Source organism: Ctenopharyngodon idella, chromosome 17 (genome assembly GCF_019924925.1).
Source record: "Ctenopharyngodon idella isolate HZGC_01 chromosome 17, HZGC01, whole genome shotgun sequence".
Lineage (NCBI taxonomy): Eukaryota > Metazoa > Chordata > Actinopteri > Cypriniformes > Xenocyprididae > Ctenopharyngodon > Ctenopharyngodon idella.
Window position 1 is genome coordinate 1,254,700 of NC_067236.1, and position 18,016 is coordinate 1,272,715.

Below are 18,016 nucleotides of genomic sequence, written 5' to 3' on the forward strand. Positions count from 1 at the left end.
CAGAAATAAGATCATGTCATTTTGACTCAGGCTAGGTAAGATGGTGTCCACAAAATCCTTGTGACCAATTAGGAATACTGGCCCCTAAAAATAGTTTTACATTAATAGTTGTTAATAAATGTTATTATAATATATATTCTGATATGTGGTGTTAGATTACTGCAGTTGTTTCACCTTTAAAGGGATACAATTCTTTTGCATGCAGGTTTGAAACGACATACGAATGAGTATATTATTACAATTTTTTTCAATTTTGCATGATCTATTCCTTTAAGTTGTTAAATCAATTGCATTGAGCTCACCAAACATGATAAATCTCCTTCTTTGTTTTTCATTTCGCTGAAACCGTTGTTGATGAAACCTCGGATGTCACCAAAATCTGAAAAAATGTGGTTCTGGGTTGAAACTTTTTCCAGTATCCTTGCGCTGTTATTAATTTACCCATTTGTCAAATTAACAAATTGAAATAACATCATATAATAAAATGACACTGTAAATATGTTGGGATACATTCACTGGCATCAGTCATTCCTATAATGCCAAGAGTTTGCCATCCAAGATAGTACACATGTGCTTTCATCTGAAGGCTGGTAAAACATTTACAGAAATAAATCACAAGTGAGCCTTTAATTATGATAAACCTTCATTATGAAGATAATTTTCTCCAATTTTTACTACATGCAACTGAAGTTCAGCCTATTCATGTGCATTGGAAAACTCCAAGGTTTATGTGTTAGGAAGCAGTGAAATGTTGGTTGTACCTCTCTCCTGCTTTCTGAATAAGTGCAGCAAGTTCATCACTACGTGAGTAAGTAGTTTCATAAACCATCTCATGCGCTGTGATCCAGGCAGACATACATCTGAATGACACATTTAATTATAGTAGATTACTCATGAGAGAACTTCAATATGTATACTATATATATAAGTATACACTATAGTATGAAAAAATAAAATAATTTATATATATATATAACTTACTTAAAAAAAAACTGATTAATGTAAAAACATATGTTGTTATGAATTATTGAATTACTGATATATATATATATATATATATATATATAAAATAATACATATTTTAATATTTTAAATATATATGTGTACATGAAAATAAAACTGAAATTGAAAACATACTCAGGTGTCATGATCTTGTCTCTAAATGCAGCTTCATGTCCGGCCAGAAGAACAGTTTCCAGAATGATTTTAGTTGCACTGCCTCCTTTCATCCTGGATGATCCACCGATGGCCTCAGCCTATGAGGAGAGACCACAGGTTCTTTAACTACCACAACAGCATCATCACAGTTGTGCTTATTTAAGTGATCATGCCAATGCAATTTTTCATACCCCCAATACAGGATTTAGCACGAATGCTTTTTTATGTCTCTGCTCTGCAGCCATCCTCTCTGCAACATCTTTAAAGTGAAATGAACAGTCCTGCATTAGCTCACTCCTGTCAGGATGGAAAGAGTGTTAGCAAGCTGTTGTTGTTATTGATTTAAAAAATGTTAATTATTAGTTTGTAATAAACAGAAAGGCATTTGTTTTTGTTTTAGGTAGCCTTACCTAGCCATCTGTACTGGATTGAATCCCAGAAGCACTGGGGTGAAGACGTCTAAGTGGTTCAGACAAAAATCCAGTTGCCCAGCAACAAATGGTGCCTTTGACATAGAACAACATCATGAAGCACACTCATAGGTTACCTGCTGTAGGCTTTGATATGAGCATGCATTATATGTCAGAAAGAAATACAGATAGGTGATTAGCTTTCTGGAATGTAAACTGGGGACATTTACTAGTTCAGTGGTTCAAAATATAATTAAAATCTCACTTTTTATTATGTATGTTTTAACCATGAGTCACCATGACATCAAAATGGCAAATACTTATTTTTTTATGGAATGTTGCGGTATATCCGATTTATCCATGCACATCCATATTTTTTAATTCTCTTGCAGCGACATCTTTTCTCTTCTTTGATGATGTGATTACTGTTGCGAGGGCGGGGCAACCTGTCACTCACATTAGATCGACCAATAGCAAACTACAACCATCCAATCAATTCCCCATGGATAAAATCAAGTCCTTTAATTTTTCTTTCTCCAGAAGTTGTTTCACTCAGATATATATGTCATAATAGGGAAGAAAAAACTATCGCAACTTCCATTTCATGATTACTTTTTTTCTTTTTATGTTATGAATGAACGTTATTTTTTTAATGTTTTGAATGGTTACGCAGCAACTTCCGGAAGAGGTTTTTCTTGTGCGTAATTCAGGTTAGGTTGAGCTTCTGTTTATGTTCACTGATCAATGTTTACATGCGAGTAAAAGCCTAAATTAATTATGTTCATCATAACAAGCGATCGATTCTCTTCAGAAAATTTGGACTAAACCGTTCAATTCATATGGATTAGTTTTCCGATCTCTTTATGAAGTTTTTAAAGCATCAAAGTGGTAGTTGCAAAGGCAGTCTATGAAAGGAAATCTGACAGCATTCTGTCATCAAAAAGATCTTCATTTGTGTTCCGAAGATAAACGAAAATCTTACGGATGTGGAATGACATAAGGATGAGTAATTAAGGACATAATTTTTATTTTGGGTTGAACTAACCCTTTAGTTGCGTTATGTGTCCGACATTATAAAAAGTGATACCATTGCAGCGTTTACCTCAGTAAGTTGACCGAGTGGATCTCTGAGCTCGTGCAAGTGAGTGGAGGCGGGGCTAATTAGCATATGCATAGATCCACGTATAATAAATGAAGCAAGTGTGTAGAGTTACATTCAAGCTATTTTAAGGCATGAAGTTTTTTTTTTCACAGGAAAAAATGTTTAAATATGTAATTTTGGTGATTAAAGATGAGTTTTAAGGGATAAAATTATTGACTATTTTAGGGGGACTTTATTAGCATCCACACCAACAATATCGATTATTCTCGTTCATCAGCTGGGAAAAAAATTGTTTTCAAAATGATTCCAGCAATATCGTTTCTCTTTGCCGTTATCGTTATAGTTGTGGTGTGGACTCTTTCATTAATTCTTTAATTTTTAGAGCGATTTTTAGAATTATATCTTTATTGTTATCATTACTTATCGCTCTTGGTGTGAATGAGCCTTTAACCTGTTGCTATCAGACATTTAGTTATAATTCATTCAATGAATCTACAAATGAGGAGATTGTTTATTTGAATGATCTATTGTCATCACTTTTGTCTTTTTTTAGCCTACTACTAAAAGGAATGTGATTTGAGAAAACAGACTTCATACCGACATGCCACAGGATATTCCAATGAACAGCACATGCTTCTTTCCTGCACAAACCTGTTAGTGCAAAAAGAAAACAGGAAATTGAGAAAAGTTAAGTATATAATTGTGTGCACATTCTGTGAATATTGTTTTTGTTAAGGAAAGCATCACTATTAATATCATTATTTAAATACAATAAATACAAATGATCTAAAAGTAATGTACCTCATTTTTCTAATTGATTAGACTTGTATTGAAGGAGGGACTTGGGGTGAGCGATTTTGATTTTGACTTGAGCCTATAAACAACACCCTAGCAGTAAATGCACAGCAGTGTTAACCATTTAGAACACTTTAGTAATCATATAACAACAGCCTGGCAACCGTCCAGAACACTCTGGCATTGTGAAGAGGTGCCACTCACATGTTCTTCTGAAAATGTGAAAGAATAGCCTATTGTTTCTCCATGGGCAACTGATTTATTACTATAGTGAAGTTTTATTGCATTGTTTATTTTCACTCTCTGCACTTGTGTTCACCTTGTCCAGCATTTGAGCTCCAAGCACCGGGTCGTCCTCTGGAGCCTCCTGTGATGTCAGCAGGGCCCTTTAAAAACAGAGTCCTGAAATACTGCAGTGTCATACTGGAGTCTTATCTTATGCATCAAACAGACAGACTGTTTATTCACCTGTCACCTCCAGCTATGATGTATGAACAGATCTGTTTCTGTCTTTGGGCGTTCAACATCTCATTAAAGGATTTCTGAGAAGATAGAAAATAGAAATAGAATATGACAAATATAGGAAAAAGATATGTTTCTAATTTTGTTTTCTTATTTTATTTTTCATTCAAACCACAATGGTTCTTGTATTTATTTTTTATAATTTTTTTTAAAACCAATAAATCTTTCTTAAACTCTATACCACCAAAATAAATGCAATACGGCCTGATGTTCCACAGCCACTTAAAACAATCAAACTCTCCTCTGGATCCTACAAAGACAAATCAGTTATGATGTCAACATTTTTTAAAGAAAGTTTCTAAAATTAATTAAAAGAGAAAATAGAATTATTAAAATAATTTTAAAAAATAAATAAAATAATTTTAAAAAATAAATAGTGAAATATGTACAGTGCCTTGTGAAAGTTTTGGAACCCCTAATTTTTTTTCACATTTTATGTTGCAGCCTTAAGTTAAACTGCTTTAAATTACTTTTTTTTAAGTTTTAAAAAGGAAAAACTGAAACATTTACATTGCATAAGTATTTGTTCTCTTAAAGGGGTCATGAATTGAGAAATCAACTTTTCCTTGAGCTTTTAATATATAAGAGTTCATTGTACTAAAAATAACTATCAGAACTAAAAACTTTGTTAGTACAATAAAAGCTTTTATTGACACCAGGCCCATCGAACGACTGATCCTGGAATGTGCTTATCGGTGAAACGCTGCCTCCACTGAAGAAATCAACGCCTATGTCATCATTGCAACGTTAGCCCCGCCCACTGGCGTGTTACTGAGATGACGAGGAGAGAAGAGCGATACAGGACTAAAAATAACATTACCTTTCAAAGGATCCTAATGCTAGAAATATGGTTATTTATTTTCAACAATGTGAATTTCTCAGTTTAGCTTTATTTATTTGTATTCGGTACATTTCACTGTGGATTCTTTGGTAAATCAATTGCATTTCGGCGCAGGCTTTGCAAACAGACTTTTACGATATGGACTCGACAGTAATGCAACAACATGTAAGTAACTGTGTTAATTCTAATGCCTGATCTGATATGTAATGTTTCATGTACAGTCAGATGTTCTTTGTCTATGTGTCAGCAAATCAAACCAGTGACTAAATGGTCAACTTCACGTTGTTTCTCTTAGTAGGATGAAAATAATCTGTTATTTAAACAGTGATTAAATTATATATAAATAATGATCAAAGAAAGCTCCCTTTGCAAACGCTGGAGCTGTCAATCAAATGTCTCGGGTTACGTCTGTAACCCTGGTTCCCTGAATAGGGAACGAGATGCTGCGTCGATACGCATTGGGATCACCTCTGCGTGATTATGTCTTGAAGCACTCATGAAATTGAACCAAAAGGGTGACGGGACGTCAGAGCGGGTGACGTCACGGATCAGGAAGCTATAAAGCACACCTGAGAACAAAGAACGCCAGCTTCTGATTGGCTAAAGCAAGACGCTCACAGGCATGTCAGGAGCATGGCAAAGAGACGCAGCGTCTCGTTCCCTATTCAGGGAACCAGGGTTACAGACGTAACCCGAGACGTTCCCTTTCATGGGAACATCAACGCTGCGTCGATACGCATTGGGAACCCTATCCCAACTAGGCCATAATGCCAAGTGCCTGTCTGTTATTCTGAAGACGAGAGCACAGCGGACCCAGGAGTGGAGCCCAAATCAAGGTTATAAAACCTAATGAAGGTATGCTGAGAGGACCACCCAGCCGCATCACATATCTCATGGAGGGGAACCCCAGAGATCAAAGCCTTTGAGGCAGCCATACCCCGAGTAGAGTGGGCACGGACACCCAAAGGTGAAGGCTGCCCGGAAGACTCATAAGCAAGAGAGATGCCCTCGAATACCCACTTGCTCATTCTCTGCTTAGACGCAGAGTCTCCTTTTCTAGGAGACCCATAACAGACAAACAACTGATCAGTTTTCCGCCACAGGGCAGCTCTGTGGACGTAAGTGTCTAACACCCTAACTGGGCACAGCAGATTAAGTTTCTCCTGATCTGGATTAGCAAAAGGAGGAGGACAGAAGGCCTGCGGTACAATCGGCCCTGGGATGTTGGTGGGGACCTTGGGTATATAACCAGGTCTATGATGAAGGAAAACCTTGACCATACCAGGCACAAATTCCAGACATGGGGGAGCAACCGAAAGTGCTTGAAGATCTCCAATTCTTTTAAGAGATGAAATTGCCAACAGGAAGATAGTTTTAAGAGTGAGGAATCTCTCAGACACCTCCTCTAATGGTTCGAAGGGAGCCTCAGCTAACCCTTCCAACACAATAGCCAAGTCCCAGGTCAGAGTTCATGTACGTACAGAAGGCCTCAGCCTCTGGGTACCACGGAGAAAGCGTATAACTACGGGGTCTTTTCCCACAGAAGAGCCCCCCAAGAGAGCATGATAAGCGGAAATAGCCGCTACATATACCTTCAAGATAGAAGGAGATAATCCATCCGAGAATCTTTCTTAGAGAAATTGCAGCACAAGACTGATAGAGGAGTGGAACGGGTCCACCTGACGTTGTCTACAACAAGTAGCAAACAGCTTCCATTTATACGCATAAAGTTTTCTCATGGAAGGAGCTCTGGAGTGGAGTATGGTCTCCAGGGAGACCGGATTCTATGAGCCCAGCCCCCTCAGAGGCCAGGCCCACAGTCTCCATAACTCCGGGCGGGGGTGAATTATCATGCCGCCCGCTTGAGACAGAAGGTCCTGCCTGATGGGGATCTCCATGGGGGAGATCAATTTTTCCAAATGAGCTCCACCACCTCGGGGTGGAGTCTCCATTCCCCGGGCCTCGGCCCCTGCCTCGACAGGATGTCTGCCCCCACATTTTGATGCCCAGGGATATAAGCTTCTCTCAGGGAGAGGAGCTTCCCCTGGGCTCACAGGAGGATCCGATGGGCTAACTTGCACAACTGGCGAGAACTCAGACCCCCCGATAGTTGATATAGGAGACCACCGCCATGTTGTCCGTGCGGACCAACACGTGATGGCCCCTCAGGTCTGAGCTGAGCGACCACTCATGATCGCTCCCCAACCTGTGAGGGAAGCATCCGTCGTTAGCATTACGCGACGACAAGGAGCCCCCAACACAGGTCCTTGGGACAGGAACCAAGGCTTCTTCCACATGACTAAGGCACGAAGGTATCGCCGCGTGACCTTGATCATGCGAAAAGGATTTCCCCTCGGAGAAAACCCCGTGGTCCTGAGCCACCACTGTAAGGGTCTCATGTGCAGCAGGCCAAAAGGTATCACGTTGGACGCAGCTGCCATCAGACCCAACAGTCTCTGAAACTGTTTTACAGTGAGTGACTGGCCTAACTTCACCCCATTCACGGCTGAGAGAATGGAATTCACCCGAGCAGGAGAGAGACGTGCCTGCATCGTGGTGGAATCCCAGACTACCCCTAGATAGTTGGTAGTTTGAGCTGGAAGAAGCACACTCTTCTTGGCATTGAGTCTCAGCCCTAACCTTTTCATGTGGGACAGAACAACATCTCGATGCTGGACTGCCAGTTGCTCGGATTGAGCTAGGATCAACCAATCGTCGATATAATTGGTTGGCAGAACGGATACGATGTAATGTGATATGGGACCCTCTTCGGAGGGGGCTGCCCTCGAAAGTCCCGTGCCACTGGCGTCAGAAGCCTTCTTGGCGATAATGACAGTCCACAGATCTGTCTTACCCCTTGAAGGCTTCGGCTCCAAGCTCTCTGCAGGGGAGCATGGGTGGCGACACTTTGTTTTTGTTGCGCTCTATGCACTGAGGAGCTGGTAGACGGCTGAGGCTGCTCCCACTCAGCAGCCTCGGGGGGTAGAGAGCGGCGGGGGAGGAACTTCTGGAAGGCCGCTGACTGCTTTCTGGCTTCCTGGAACCTCTCGACGACCGACGTAACTGAGTCGCTGAAGAGGCCCAGGGGAGACAGCGGCGCATCCATAAGAACATTTTTATCTTTGTCCTTGATGTCTGACAGGTTCAGCCATAAATACCTCTCCGTGGCCACCAGTGCTGCCATAGAATGGCCGATTGTTTTTGTCGTCTCCTTGGTGGCCCGGAGAGAAAGATCAGTGGCTTTTCTGAGTTCCTGAATCGCTTCAAAGCTAGCCTCACCGCTCTCATCTAACTCCCCCAGCAGGTCAGTCTGGTAAGCTTGCAATATTGACATCGTATGCAAGCAAGCTGCAGCCTGACCTGCTGCCGAATAAGCTTTGCCCACCAGTGCTGATGTAGTTCTTAATGGTCTGGTGGGCAGCGTTGGGGATTTAAGGGACGATGTCGGGCGAGAGGTAGCTCGCAAGCATCTCTTCAACCCGAGGCATCGCCCCATAACCATGCTGCTTCAGACCCACGATGTTAGAATAGACAGAGGTTTGGGGGCTGAACACTCTATACTGCACAGGTCTCTGCCACGACCTCGACACCTCGGGAAAGAATGGCAGTCCCTGACGCTGAGGCTGTGACCAGGCGGGCAGAAAGCGCTCATCAAGCTTGCTTTTCTGACGTGCTTCACTTCTTTCTGCTGGCCATTCAATGTTTAACTTTTCAACTGCCCTGGTCACAACCTCTAACAGCTCCTCATAAGCTGGAGAAGAGGATGGCGAGTCCTCATCTCCAGCCGCGACGCTCACCACATCCACCTCCTCAGAGCTGGATAGATGAAGCGCCGGTGCCTCTCTCCGGGGGGAAGAAACCGCAGTGTATGCTTCCACCACCAGAGGAGAGACACTGGGTCTGACAGGTGAGGGCAGAGATAAGGCTGGGCCCGTCTCTAACCCCTATGTCAGATCCATTTGTGAACCCCACGAATGAAGCCGCCGCTCTGCCTCGGCAGAAGCGGGACCCGATCCACGGAGAACACTGGCCGCGGCGCCCTCTTCGTGTTTATCAAAGAGCGCCCAGCGAGAACGAAGTGTTCTGAGAGTGAGCTTCTCACAATGCACACAGACAGCTCCCTCGAGAGCTGCCTGGGCATGCTCAACTCCCAAACAAACAACGCACATCTCATGTGTATCCCCACCCGTGATGTAAAGAGGGCAGGGATGAACACACTTGATAAACTGTTGTTTGCTTGCCATAGTGTCTTAATATATATATATATATATATATATATATATATATATATGTGGTGCAACTGGATACTCTTGTCCTCAGACGAAGAGATCGTAATCTGTATGTGTAACTGACAGGCAACACTAAATAAGACACACGATACACAGAGCGCTTGCTGAAGACACAGAAGCTGCCGTTCTTTGTTCTCAGGTGTGCTTTATAGCTTCCTGATCCGTGACGTCACCCTATTGGTTCGATTTCACGAGTGCTTCAAGACGTAATCACGCAGAGGTGATCCCAATGCATATCGACGCAGCGTCGATGTTCCCATGAAAGGGAACAGCGTGAGTTTATCAGTGACTGAGTTCTGGACACGCATCAAAACTCCTGTTCCCATTCAGTCGGTCACGTTCGACGTACGTCGGACAGACCAACGAATAGGAATCTCGCTAGAGAGGCCAATCTACTTCGAGTGTAACTACAACGAGCCAATGCACATTGGCATGCAATCATATGCATCAGCTGCTCGCCTCGCAGCGCGGGTATATAACGAGCAGCAGGTGCGTTGCATCTTCAGCTTTTCGCTTCGGAGCCGAACGGTGTTTGTTCCTGTTCTCTGCAAGCAAGTGTCTGCTAGAAGACGAGTCAAGCTTTTTGGTTGAACTTCTCTTTTTTTTTTTCGAGTGCGGGCGAACAGCACAGCAGCGGGGTCGAAGTCCTCTCTTTATTTTTTATATTTTTTGTTTCGTTTGCCGTTATAGAGCAAATAGCTGTTTTGACAGCGTCAGAAGGCTGTTCTCACGGCCGGTACGGTGCGCTTCGAGCGCTGAAAGCCGTTTTTACGGCTGGTAAGAGTGAGCGCCTTCAAAGAGAGAAAGAGCACACGACAGGCTGCACACAATCCCTGTCTGTGTTGCGGCGGCCGTTCCCCTGCGTGCTTCAGCACTCTAAAAGAGTAAAGTCCCTAAAAGAGCTTACACAAATAGAGCTTGCGTCTTTTTAAAGATGACATTCTATTTGTGTGTTTCTGGATGCGGTCGTTTCCTGTCCTCACTGACGGCCACGATCACTGTTTCACATGTCTGGGCGCGTGCTGAAACGATGTTCGTGGGTGGCTCATGTTTTCGTATGAGAACATGATCACGTCGACACGCCGGTCGTGACTCTTCTTTCTCCGGGAAGCTTGAGTCCCCTCTGTTGTTGGCCAGCTGCCGCTTGTGTGTAAAAGCACAGCCGCGGGTCTGCCCGACACTCTGGGAGACCGCGGAGATCAGCGAGAGCAAACCTCTCGCTCCTCTGCGTGTCGTGTGCCGTCGAGCTGTCGGGCTGCAGCGCGGGTTGTCACGGCAACCCAGCGCTCGCTCGGCGCTCTAGATGCGCGGTCTCCTTGCCTAATCTCCATTGTAGCGCCCTCTCTGGTGCACCAGAAGAGGTCTACTTTGGTGAAATGGCTTGGGTGTCTTGAGGTTGAGGGGTTCCTTCGGGGAACCAACCCCCTAGGGCCCCTCCCTCTAGCGCATTACATGCTGTGCAGCTTCTGGATTGGATTGCTGGTCCTCTTCATAGGGGAACCTAGCATTCCATTTAGTGCTCCAGCTGAGGGTCAGATGTCGATTGCAGCATCGGAGAGAGGGCTGTTATGCTCTGAAAATGAGGGTGACGCTGCCCACTGTAATGGTGTGTGCTTATGCTGACTCAGATTCAGAGTTTACAGCCATGCTTTCCCGGGTGTTCCGGATGTGCATGAAAAACTTGGCAGTATGGAGCTATATTGGTGCCATAAATATGGAATGCCAAAAGTGCCAAAATCTGCATAAGTTTTTACTCTCTCACTACCCTTATGGGTGGGGTGGCTGTTCACAGACCACACCCACCCTGCATGTGAGGCCAAGGCACTCTTTATGCATGAGGGTAGTTCTGAGCCGGGGTTGAGCTGCGCTTGTTGACTAACCATGATCAAAGTCACGGCGCAGGCCTTCGGGCAGACGATGTCCACCTCAGTGGTCCAGAAGCGCCCCCCTGGCTTACCTTGCTGAGGTGCAAGAGGTCGTCAAGCTAAACGCTTTCTCGACACTCCCATCTCACAAGGTGGCCTTTTCGGTGACACTGTCGGGGACTGAGCCCAGCAGTTCTCCTCAGTTAGTGGCAGACCGGGGAGCCTCCCCCGACAAACCATTGAGTTCCTCGTGGGCCCTCAGTCTGCTCGTCGCCAAGGGTGTCGTCCCCTGCAGAATAAAAAAAAAAAAACTCCGGCCCAGTCTGCTCTACTGTGTCCGCTGCAGGAAGATGACACCTCCCGTCTCTGCTACTGTTTAAGTGGTTAGTGAAAAATCACCCCTGAGACGGGTGACCCAGAGATGGGTGGGGCTGCTCTCCCCCCCCCGGAGGAGGGCCGGGTGGTAAATCCTGTTGGTTGGGTTTGTTTCTGTTCTCCTGCCGGTCCAACAGCCAGCGGTACCCAAATTTTCAAAAAGAGAGCAGTTCCTCCATCTCTGGGTCTGAAGAGGGCTCGGAGAGCAGTGGGAGGAGAAAAGCCTCACCACTCTCATCCCCCTCTTCCTTCGCCAGAGGGCAGCAGCGTGCAGTCGAGAAGGCAGCAAAGCCTCTCCTGCGCCCCCTGCCCAACCGTGGAACCAGGTAGGTGTTGCACAGCACACTCTGACCCCGCTTCGGGCCGCCTCGCAGAGAGAGCCTCCCGAGCTGCGTCCCTGTGTTCCACCTCGCTGCCTCACTGCGGGTACGCCTGCGGTCCCTTTGATCCCGCCTGTACGGTCTCTGTGAGCCTGGTTAGCGCTCCCCAGTCCGTCTCGCTGGCTCATTCGGACCATCGGGCTCGGCTATGCGATTCAGTTCGCCCGGCGTCCCCCCAAGTTCAGGGGTGTCCACCTCACTGCAGTGAAGGCTGTCGATGCCCGTGTCTTGCGTGCGGAGATCGCGGTCCTACTGGCGAAGGACGCGATAGAGCCGATATGAGGTCAGGGTTTTACAGTCCCTACTTCATTGTACCCAAGAAAAGCGGTGGGTTACGACCGATCCTGGATCTGCGAGTTTTGAATCGGAGCCTTCACAAGCTACCGTTCAAAATGCCCACGCAGAAATGCATTTTCGAGTGCATCCGTCCCCAGGATTGGTTTGCAGCGATCGACCTGAAGGACGTGTACTTTCATGTTCGATTCTTCCGCGACACAGGCCATTCCTGCGTTTTTGCGTTCGAAGGTCGAGCATATCAGTACAGAGTCTTACCCTTCGGGCTGGCCCTGTCTCCCCGTGTCTTCACGAAGGTCGTGGAGGGAGCCCTTGTTCCCATGAGAGAACAGGGTGTTCGCATCCTTAACTATCTCGACGACTGGCTCATTCTGGCACAGTCCCGGGATCAGTGGTGTGAACACAGGGTTTTGGTGCTCAGACACCTCAGCCAGTTGGGTCTTCAGGTCAACTGGGAAAAGAGCGAACTCGCCCCGGTGCAGAGGATCTCTTTTCTTGGTATGGAGTTGGATTCGGTCGAACAGATAGCACGCCTCACAGAGGAACGTGCTCAGTCGGTGTTGAACTGCCTGAATACGTTCAACAGCAGGACAGCGGTTCCACTGAAATTTTTTCAGAGGCTCCTGGGGCATATGGCAGCCGCAGTGGCAGTAACCCCGCTCGGTCTGCTTCATATGAGACCGCTTCAACACTGGCTCCACGGCCGGGTCCCGAGATGGGCGTGGCAACGCGGCACGTTCCGGGTGGCAATCACTCAGGAGTACCGCCAAACCTTCAGCCCGTGGTCGGACCCCTTGTTTCTTCGGGCTGGAGTACCCCTAGAGCAGGTGTCCCGGCATGCTGCGGTATTCACAGATGCCTCTGCCACAGGCTGGGGTGCCACGTACAACGGGCATGCAGTGTCAGGGGTTGGACGGGCCCCCATCTGCATTGGCACATCAACTGCCTCGAGTTGCTAGCGGTACGCCTTGCCCTGAGCCGCCTCAAAGGGCCGCTACGGGGCAAGCATCTACTGGTCCGGACGGACAACACTGCGACCGTTGCGTACATCAACCGTCAAGGTGGTCTACGCTCCCGTCGCATGTCGCAACTCGCCCGCCATCTCCTCCTCTGGAGTCAGAAGCATCTGAGGTCGCTTCGTGCCATTCATATTCCCGGTGTGCTCAACCGTGTGGCCGATGAGCTATCACGAGCTGCGCGGCCAGGAGAGTGGCGACTCCACCCCCAGGTGGTCCAGCTGATTTGGAGAGAGTTCGGAGAGGCTCAGGTAGACCTGTTTGCCTCACCAGAAACCTCCCATTGCCGGTTGTTTTACTCCCTGTCCGGGGAACACTCGGAACAGACGCACTGGCGCTCAGCTGGCCCCGGGGCCTTCGCAAATATGCGTTTCCCCCAGTGAGCCTACTTGCACAGACCCTGTGCAAAGTCAGGGAGGACGAGGAGCAGGTTCTGCTAGTTGCTAGTTGCGAGTAGTCGAGACGGGCTTACGCCTTGAAGTGGAACCTGTTCGTCGAGTGGTGTTCTTCTCGTCGAGAGGACCCCCGAAGATGCTCGATCGGTGTCGTGCTTTCCTTCTTGCAGCAGGGGTTGGAGCGTAGGCTGTCCCCCTCCACCCTCAAAGTCCATACTGCTGCTATCTCCGCATATCATGACCACATAGATGGTAAATCTGTTGGTCAGCACGACCTGGTCGTCAGGTTCCTTAGGGGGGCGAGGCGGTTAAATCCTCCTCGTCCTCCCTCCATACCCTCTTGGGACCTTGCTCTGGTGCTGAGAGCACTTCAGATTGCTCCCTTTGAGCCCTTGCAATCAGCAGACTTAAAGATTCTGTCTATGAAGACTTTGCTGCTGGTTGCATTGGCCTCCATCAAGAGGGTAGGGGACCTGCAGTCTTTTTCGGTCGACGAATCGTGCCTGGAGTTCGGGCCGGGTGACGGCCATGTGGTACTGAGACCCCGGCCTGGCTTTGTGCCCAAGGTTCCTACCTCTCCCTTCAGGGACCAGGTAGTGAGCCTGCAAGCGCTGCCCTCGGAGGAGGCAGACCCAGCCCTGGCTTTGCTCTGTCCAGTTCGCGCTTTGCGACTGTACATAGACAGAACTCAAAGCTTCAGGACCTCAGACCAGCTCTTTGTCTGTTATGGAGGCCAGCAGAAGGGAAAGGCTGTCTCCAAGCAGAGGATGGCCCACTGGATAGTGGATGCCATCGCCCTGGCTTACCAAGCTCAGGGCGTGCCCTGCCCGCTCAGGTTGCATGCGCACTCCACGAGAGGCGTCGCATCTTCCTGGGCGCTGGCTCATGGCGCCTCGCTAACAGACATCTGTAGAGCTGCGGGCTGGGCGACACCTAACACGTTCGCTAGGTTCTATAGCCTTCGTGTCGAGCCGGTCTCCTCCCGTGTTCTCACCTCAGGTCAGAGGCACGGAGAGGCCCCGGCTTAGTGTCGGCTTGCTGCGCTTACATGCGCTTTTTTCTCCAGAGAGTCCCTACTAGGCAGACCCTGTTGAGTCCTCCGATCTCCCTTCGGCAGCCGACGTGGCGGAGCGTCTGGCGCTAGGCCTATACTCCGTTGTATCCTTGAGAACCGGGTTTAGGCTGGGTACCATATGTGTGACCCTACTGGGATCCCATATGTCTAGTTCCACGGTTGCTCCTAAACGAAGCCCGTGTCTTTCCCTCTGGGAGAACCCACCTCTCATCGAGTTGGAGTCACCCCAGTTCTTCCATATGTCGTACAGCCTACGGGTTAGTCCATATGTACTTCTCCACTTAACTCCTTCGGGAAGGATGTGGCTTCCGCAGCGTTCCTTTCCCAGCGGAAGGGTACGCTTTCCCAGCGTTATCCAATAGTCTCACTGAATGGGTTTTGGGGAACAGCAGTGATTGACACTCTCTGTGTTAGCCCTGTCCCACCGTCCGTAGGCAAGGGGGTTCAGGTGGCTTACAACAGAGCGCTGGAAGAGGGCAGCCCCTGTGGCGCTTTGGTAGGGATTCCTATTCGTCGGTCTGTCCGACGTACGTCGAACGTGACCGACTGAATGGGAACGTCTCGGTTACAAAGGTAACCCCGCTGATGCTGCCGCCTATCTGGTTCGGCTCCTCAGCGAAAACCTGAAGATGCAACGCACCTGCTGCTCGTTATATACCCGCGCTGCGAGGCGAGCAGCTGATGCATATGATTGCATGCCAATGTGCATTGGCTCGTTGTAGTTACACTCGAAGTAGATTGGCCTCTCTAGCGAGATTCCTATTCGTCGGTCTGTCCGACGTACGTCTCCGTTCCCTCCTTCAGGGAACGAGGGTTACCTTTGTAACCGAGACGTTTTATTCAACGAATCTCTTAGTTATATCGCATTTGCATTGTAAGTTATGATGAAAGCGTTCATTAGTGTGCAGAAATTGAGTTGCAATGACGAGATCACTGCTTTCATGCGCTCAACAACATGTCTGTGATCGGCTACAGTGTGTCACTGCAACCTTTCATGCCATGATCAATGCAAAAATGTAATGCAACACTTTTCACAATTAACCTTGAGAGCTGTAATAGTAAAAACGTGCTAAAGATGTCAGCCAATCACAGCAGTGGGCGTTTACACTGAAGTCTCACAGCAGACACGCCCCTCAAAACAACATTCAAAAAAGAGGGTTAAAATCAGGGTAGGAAATTTTTTTTTGCAAATTCCAAGTGGACTGAGGAGAGTCTTGAGTCTGTCATAAAGCCCAGGTAAGTGAAGTGTTACAGTGATGTTTGGCCTTCTGTAAGTTTCTCCCATCTGCATATATGATCATGGAGCTCAACTAGAGTGACCATCTGCTTCTTGGTCACCACTCTAACCAAGGCTCCTCTCCATTGATTGCTCAGTTTGCTGAGCTCTAGGAATAGTCCTGGTTGTTCCAAACATTTGCCACAGGTTAACTCCAATCAAAGTGTAGTAACATCTTAAAGATGATCCTGTGAATTTGGAGCTAAATGGTGAAAATTGGAGCATTATGGTGTATAGATTGATGTAGAAAAAAAGTGGTAACACTTTACAATAAGGTTTATTAGTTAAACATTAGTTAATGTATCAACTAACATGAACTAACCATGAGCAATACATTTGTTACTGTATTTACTAATCTTTGTTAATGTTAGTTAATGAAAATACAGTTGTTCATTGTTTGTTCATGTTAGTTCACAGTGCATTAACTAATGTTAACAAGATTTTAATAATGTATTAGTAAATGATGAAATTAACATTAACAGAGATTAATAAATGCTGTAGAAGTGCAGTTCATTATTAGTTCATGTTAACTCATGTAGTTAACTAATGTTAACTAATGAACCTTATTGTAAAGTGTTACCAAAAAATGTTACCAGCATAATGCTGCAACGTAAAATGTGAAAAAATGAAGGGCTACGATATATTAAATACTATATTAAATAATATATATTAAATACTATATTTATATTAAAACATGCTTAAAAACTCTTTAGTTGTTGGTTAAAATAAAGGACTTAAAGTACATATTACTGACCCTCAGTATCATTTCAACCCTCTTTGCAACATCCACCATCGTTTGGATGACAGGTGAACTATACAGTCTCTATATAACAAAAAGCACAGGTCAAAACTGCATGGAAAACTCTTGTTAGGAGCGTAACATCTTTAGAAAACACAATTATTCCTGTCATATCCTGTTAACACCCAACAGACCAAACCTGATCAAACGGATCATGATTTATTTTTTTCTCAAAAATCTCAGCGTCGCATTGTTTCAGTATTTGCACCATCTGTTTGCTGTGAGCTCTATCAATATCTCTGCTGATGGGGTTGCATTTCTCTGTCACAGGTAGAGAGAGCTCGTAACACGACTGCTGCGTAAGACAGAAAACCAAGCACTTAAGATTACCAGCATCACTCAAGAGCTCCTTTAATTACATTTAAGCTTACAAGGGAGGAAGATTTGTTGCTCTATTACCAGCTAAAGGACATTTGAAATGAAAGCACAGGCAGTTACCAGTGTTCAGTTTTCACTCACCTTCAAGTGATCCATGTTTATCAGACAGTATTAAGACTCCAGCGTTTCAGTGCAAACTTTTATGATTAGTACAATGCACAGTGAAAAAGCATGAAATTCAATGTACTGAGATTGTTTGAGAGGAAAAGCCCTGACAAAGAACAAAGTTCATTAAATGAACTTTGACTTGTCAGCTGTAAAAATATTTCCCCTCTAAAAGACGGACATTGACACATGCTAGAACATTTGTTTTTTATTTTTAATTATATTTGATTACAGCATATAATGAGTAGAAGTCAAGGCAGTTTTCTATTCTATTCTATTCTGTTATTAGTATATTCAGTACTATATTTACTGTTATTAGTATATTCAGTACTATATTTCACTTACTTTAATGTTTATTTGATTGCACATAGCCATCTTTTATCTAATTATTTTATTTATATTATTCTTAGATTTTTATTCACATTTTTGGTTGTGTATTCTTAATATAATAGTTATATCGCAGTAGACTATTCCATTATTTAATTCACAAATTTGATCTATTCTCACTGAAGTGCATTTGAAACACACAGCATTATTCAATGTTGACACAATTTCTACTGAAACAAGAAAACAGGGCAGGACATATAGAACTGCTCCTCCCTCTTTTTCCTCCTAATTTCTCTTCCATATCGCTTTAAAATATAGCATTCTGTGCAGAATTTAAATGGGTCCGATACGTTTTTTTATCCGCCGACTTGTGCAGACTGTGTGCAAGCTGAAAGCATATTTACTCTGCCTGAATCCCCTATATAGTGCACTATGTGCCATTCATATAGTAAATGTGTGAAGAGTGACTGATTTTAGCCACAACTTCAGCATCTATTTATAGTGTAGAGGGTGGGACATTTCAGATTCTACAGAGCACTTCATTGGAGAGGAAATCTGATGAGAAGTTGAAGTGATGTCATCAAAATCACTGATCCATATTGGTGGAAGTGAGA

At 45.5% G+C, this 18,016-nt stretch overlaps 1 protein-coding gene across 1 annotated transcript; it reads right to left on the reverse strand.

The window, feature by feature from the left end:
- Positions 1-472: 472 nt before the first annotated feature.
- On the reverse strand, positions 473-17,191 carry gckr (glucokinase (hexokinase 4) regulator). Its single transcript, XM_051868558.1, has 12 exons — positions 17,052-17,191; positions 16,732-16,884; positions 16,548-16,616; positions 4,169-4,237; positions 3,934-4,007; positions 3,785-3,851; positions 3,268-3,321; positions 1,569-1,663; positions 1,350-1,455; positions 1,138-1,256; positions 762-860; positions 473-587 (listed from the first exon to the last, which is right to left on the reverse strand). The coding sequence occupies exons 1-12, from the start codon at positions 17,064-17,066 to the stop codon at positions 473-475; spliced, it is 1,035 nt and encodes a 344-aa protein (XP_051724518.1). The 5' UTR covers positions 17,067-17,191.
- Between the last annotated feature and the right edge of the window lie 825 nt (positions 17,192-18,016).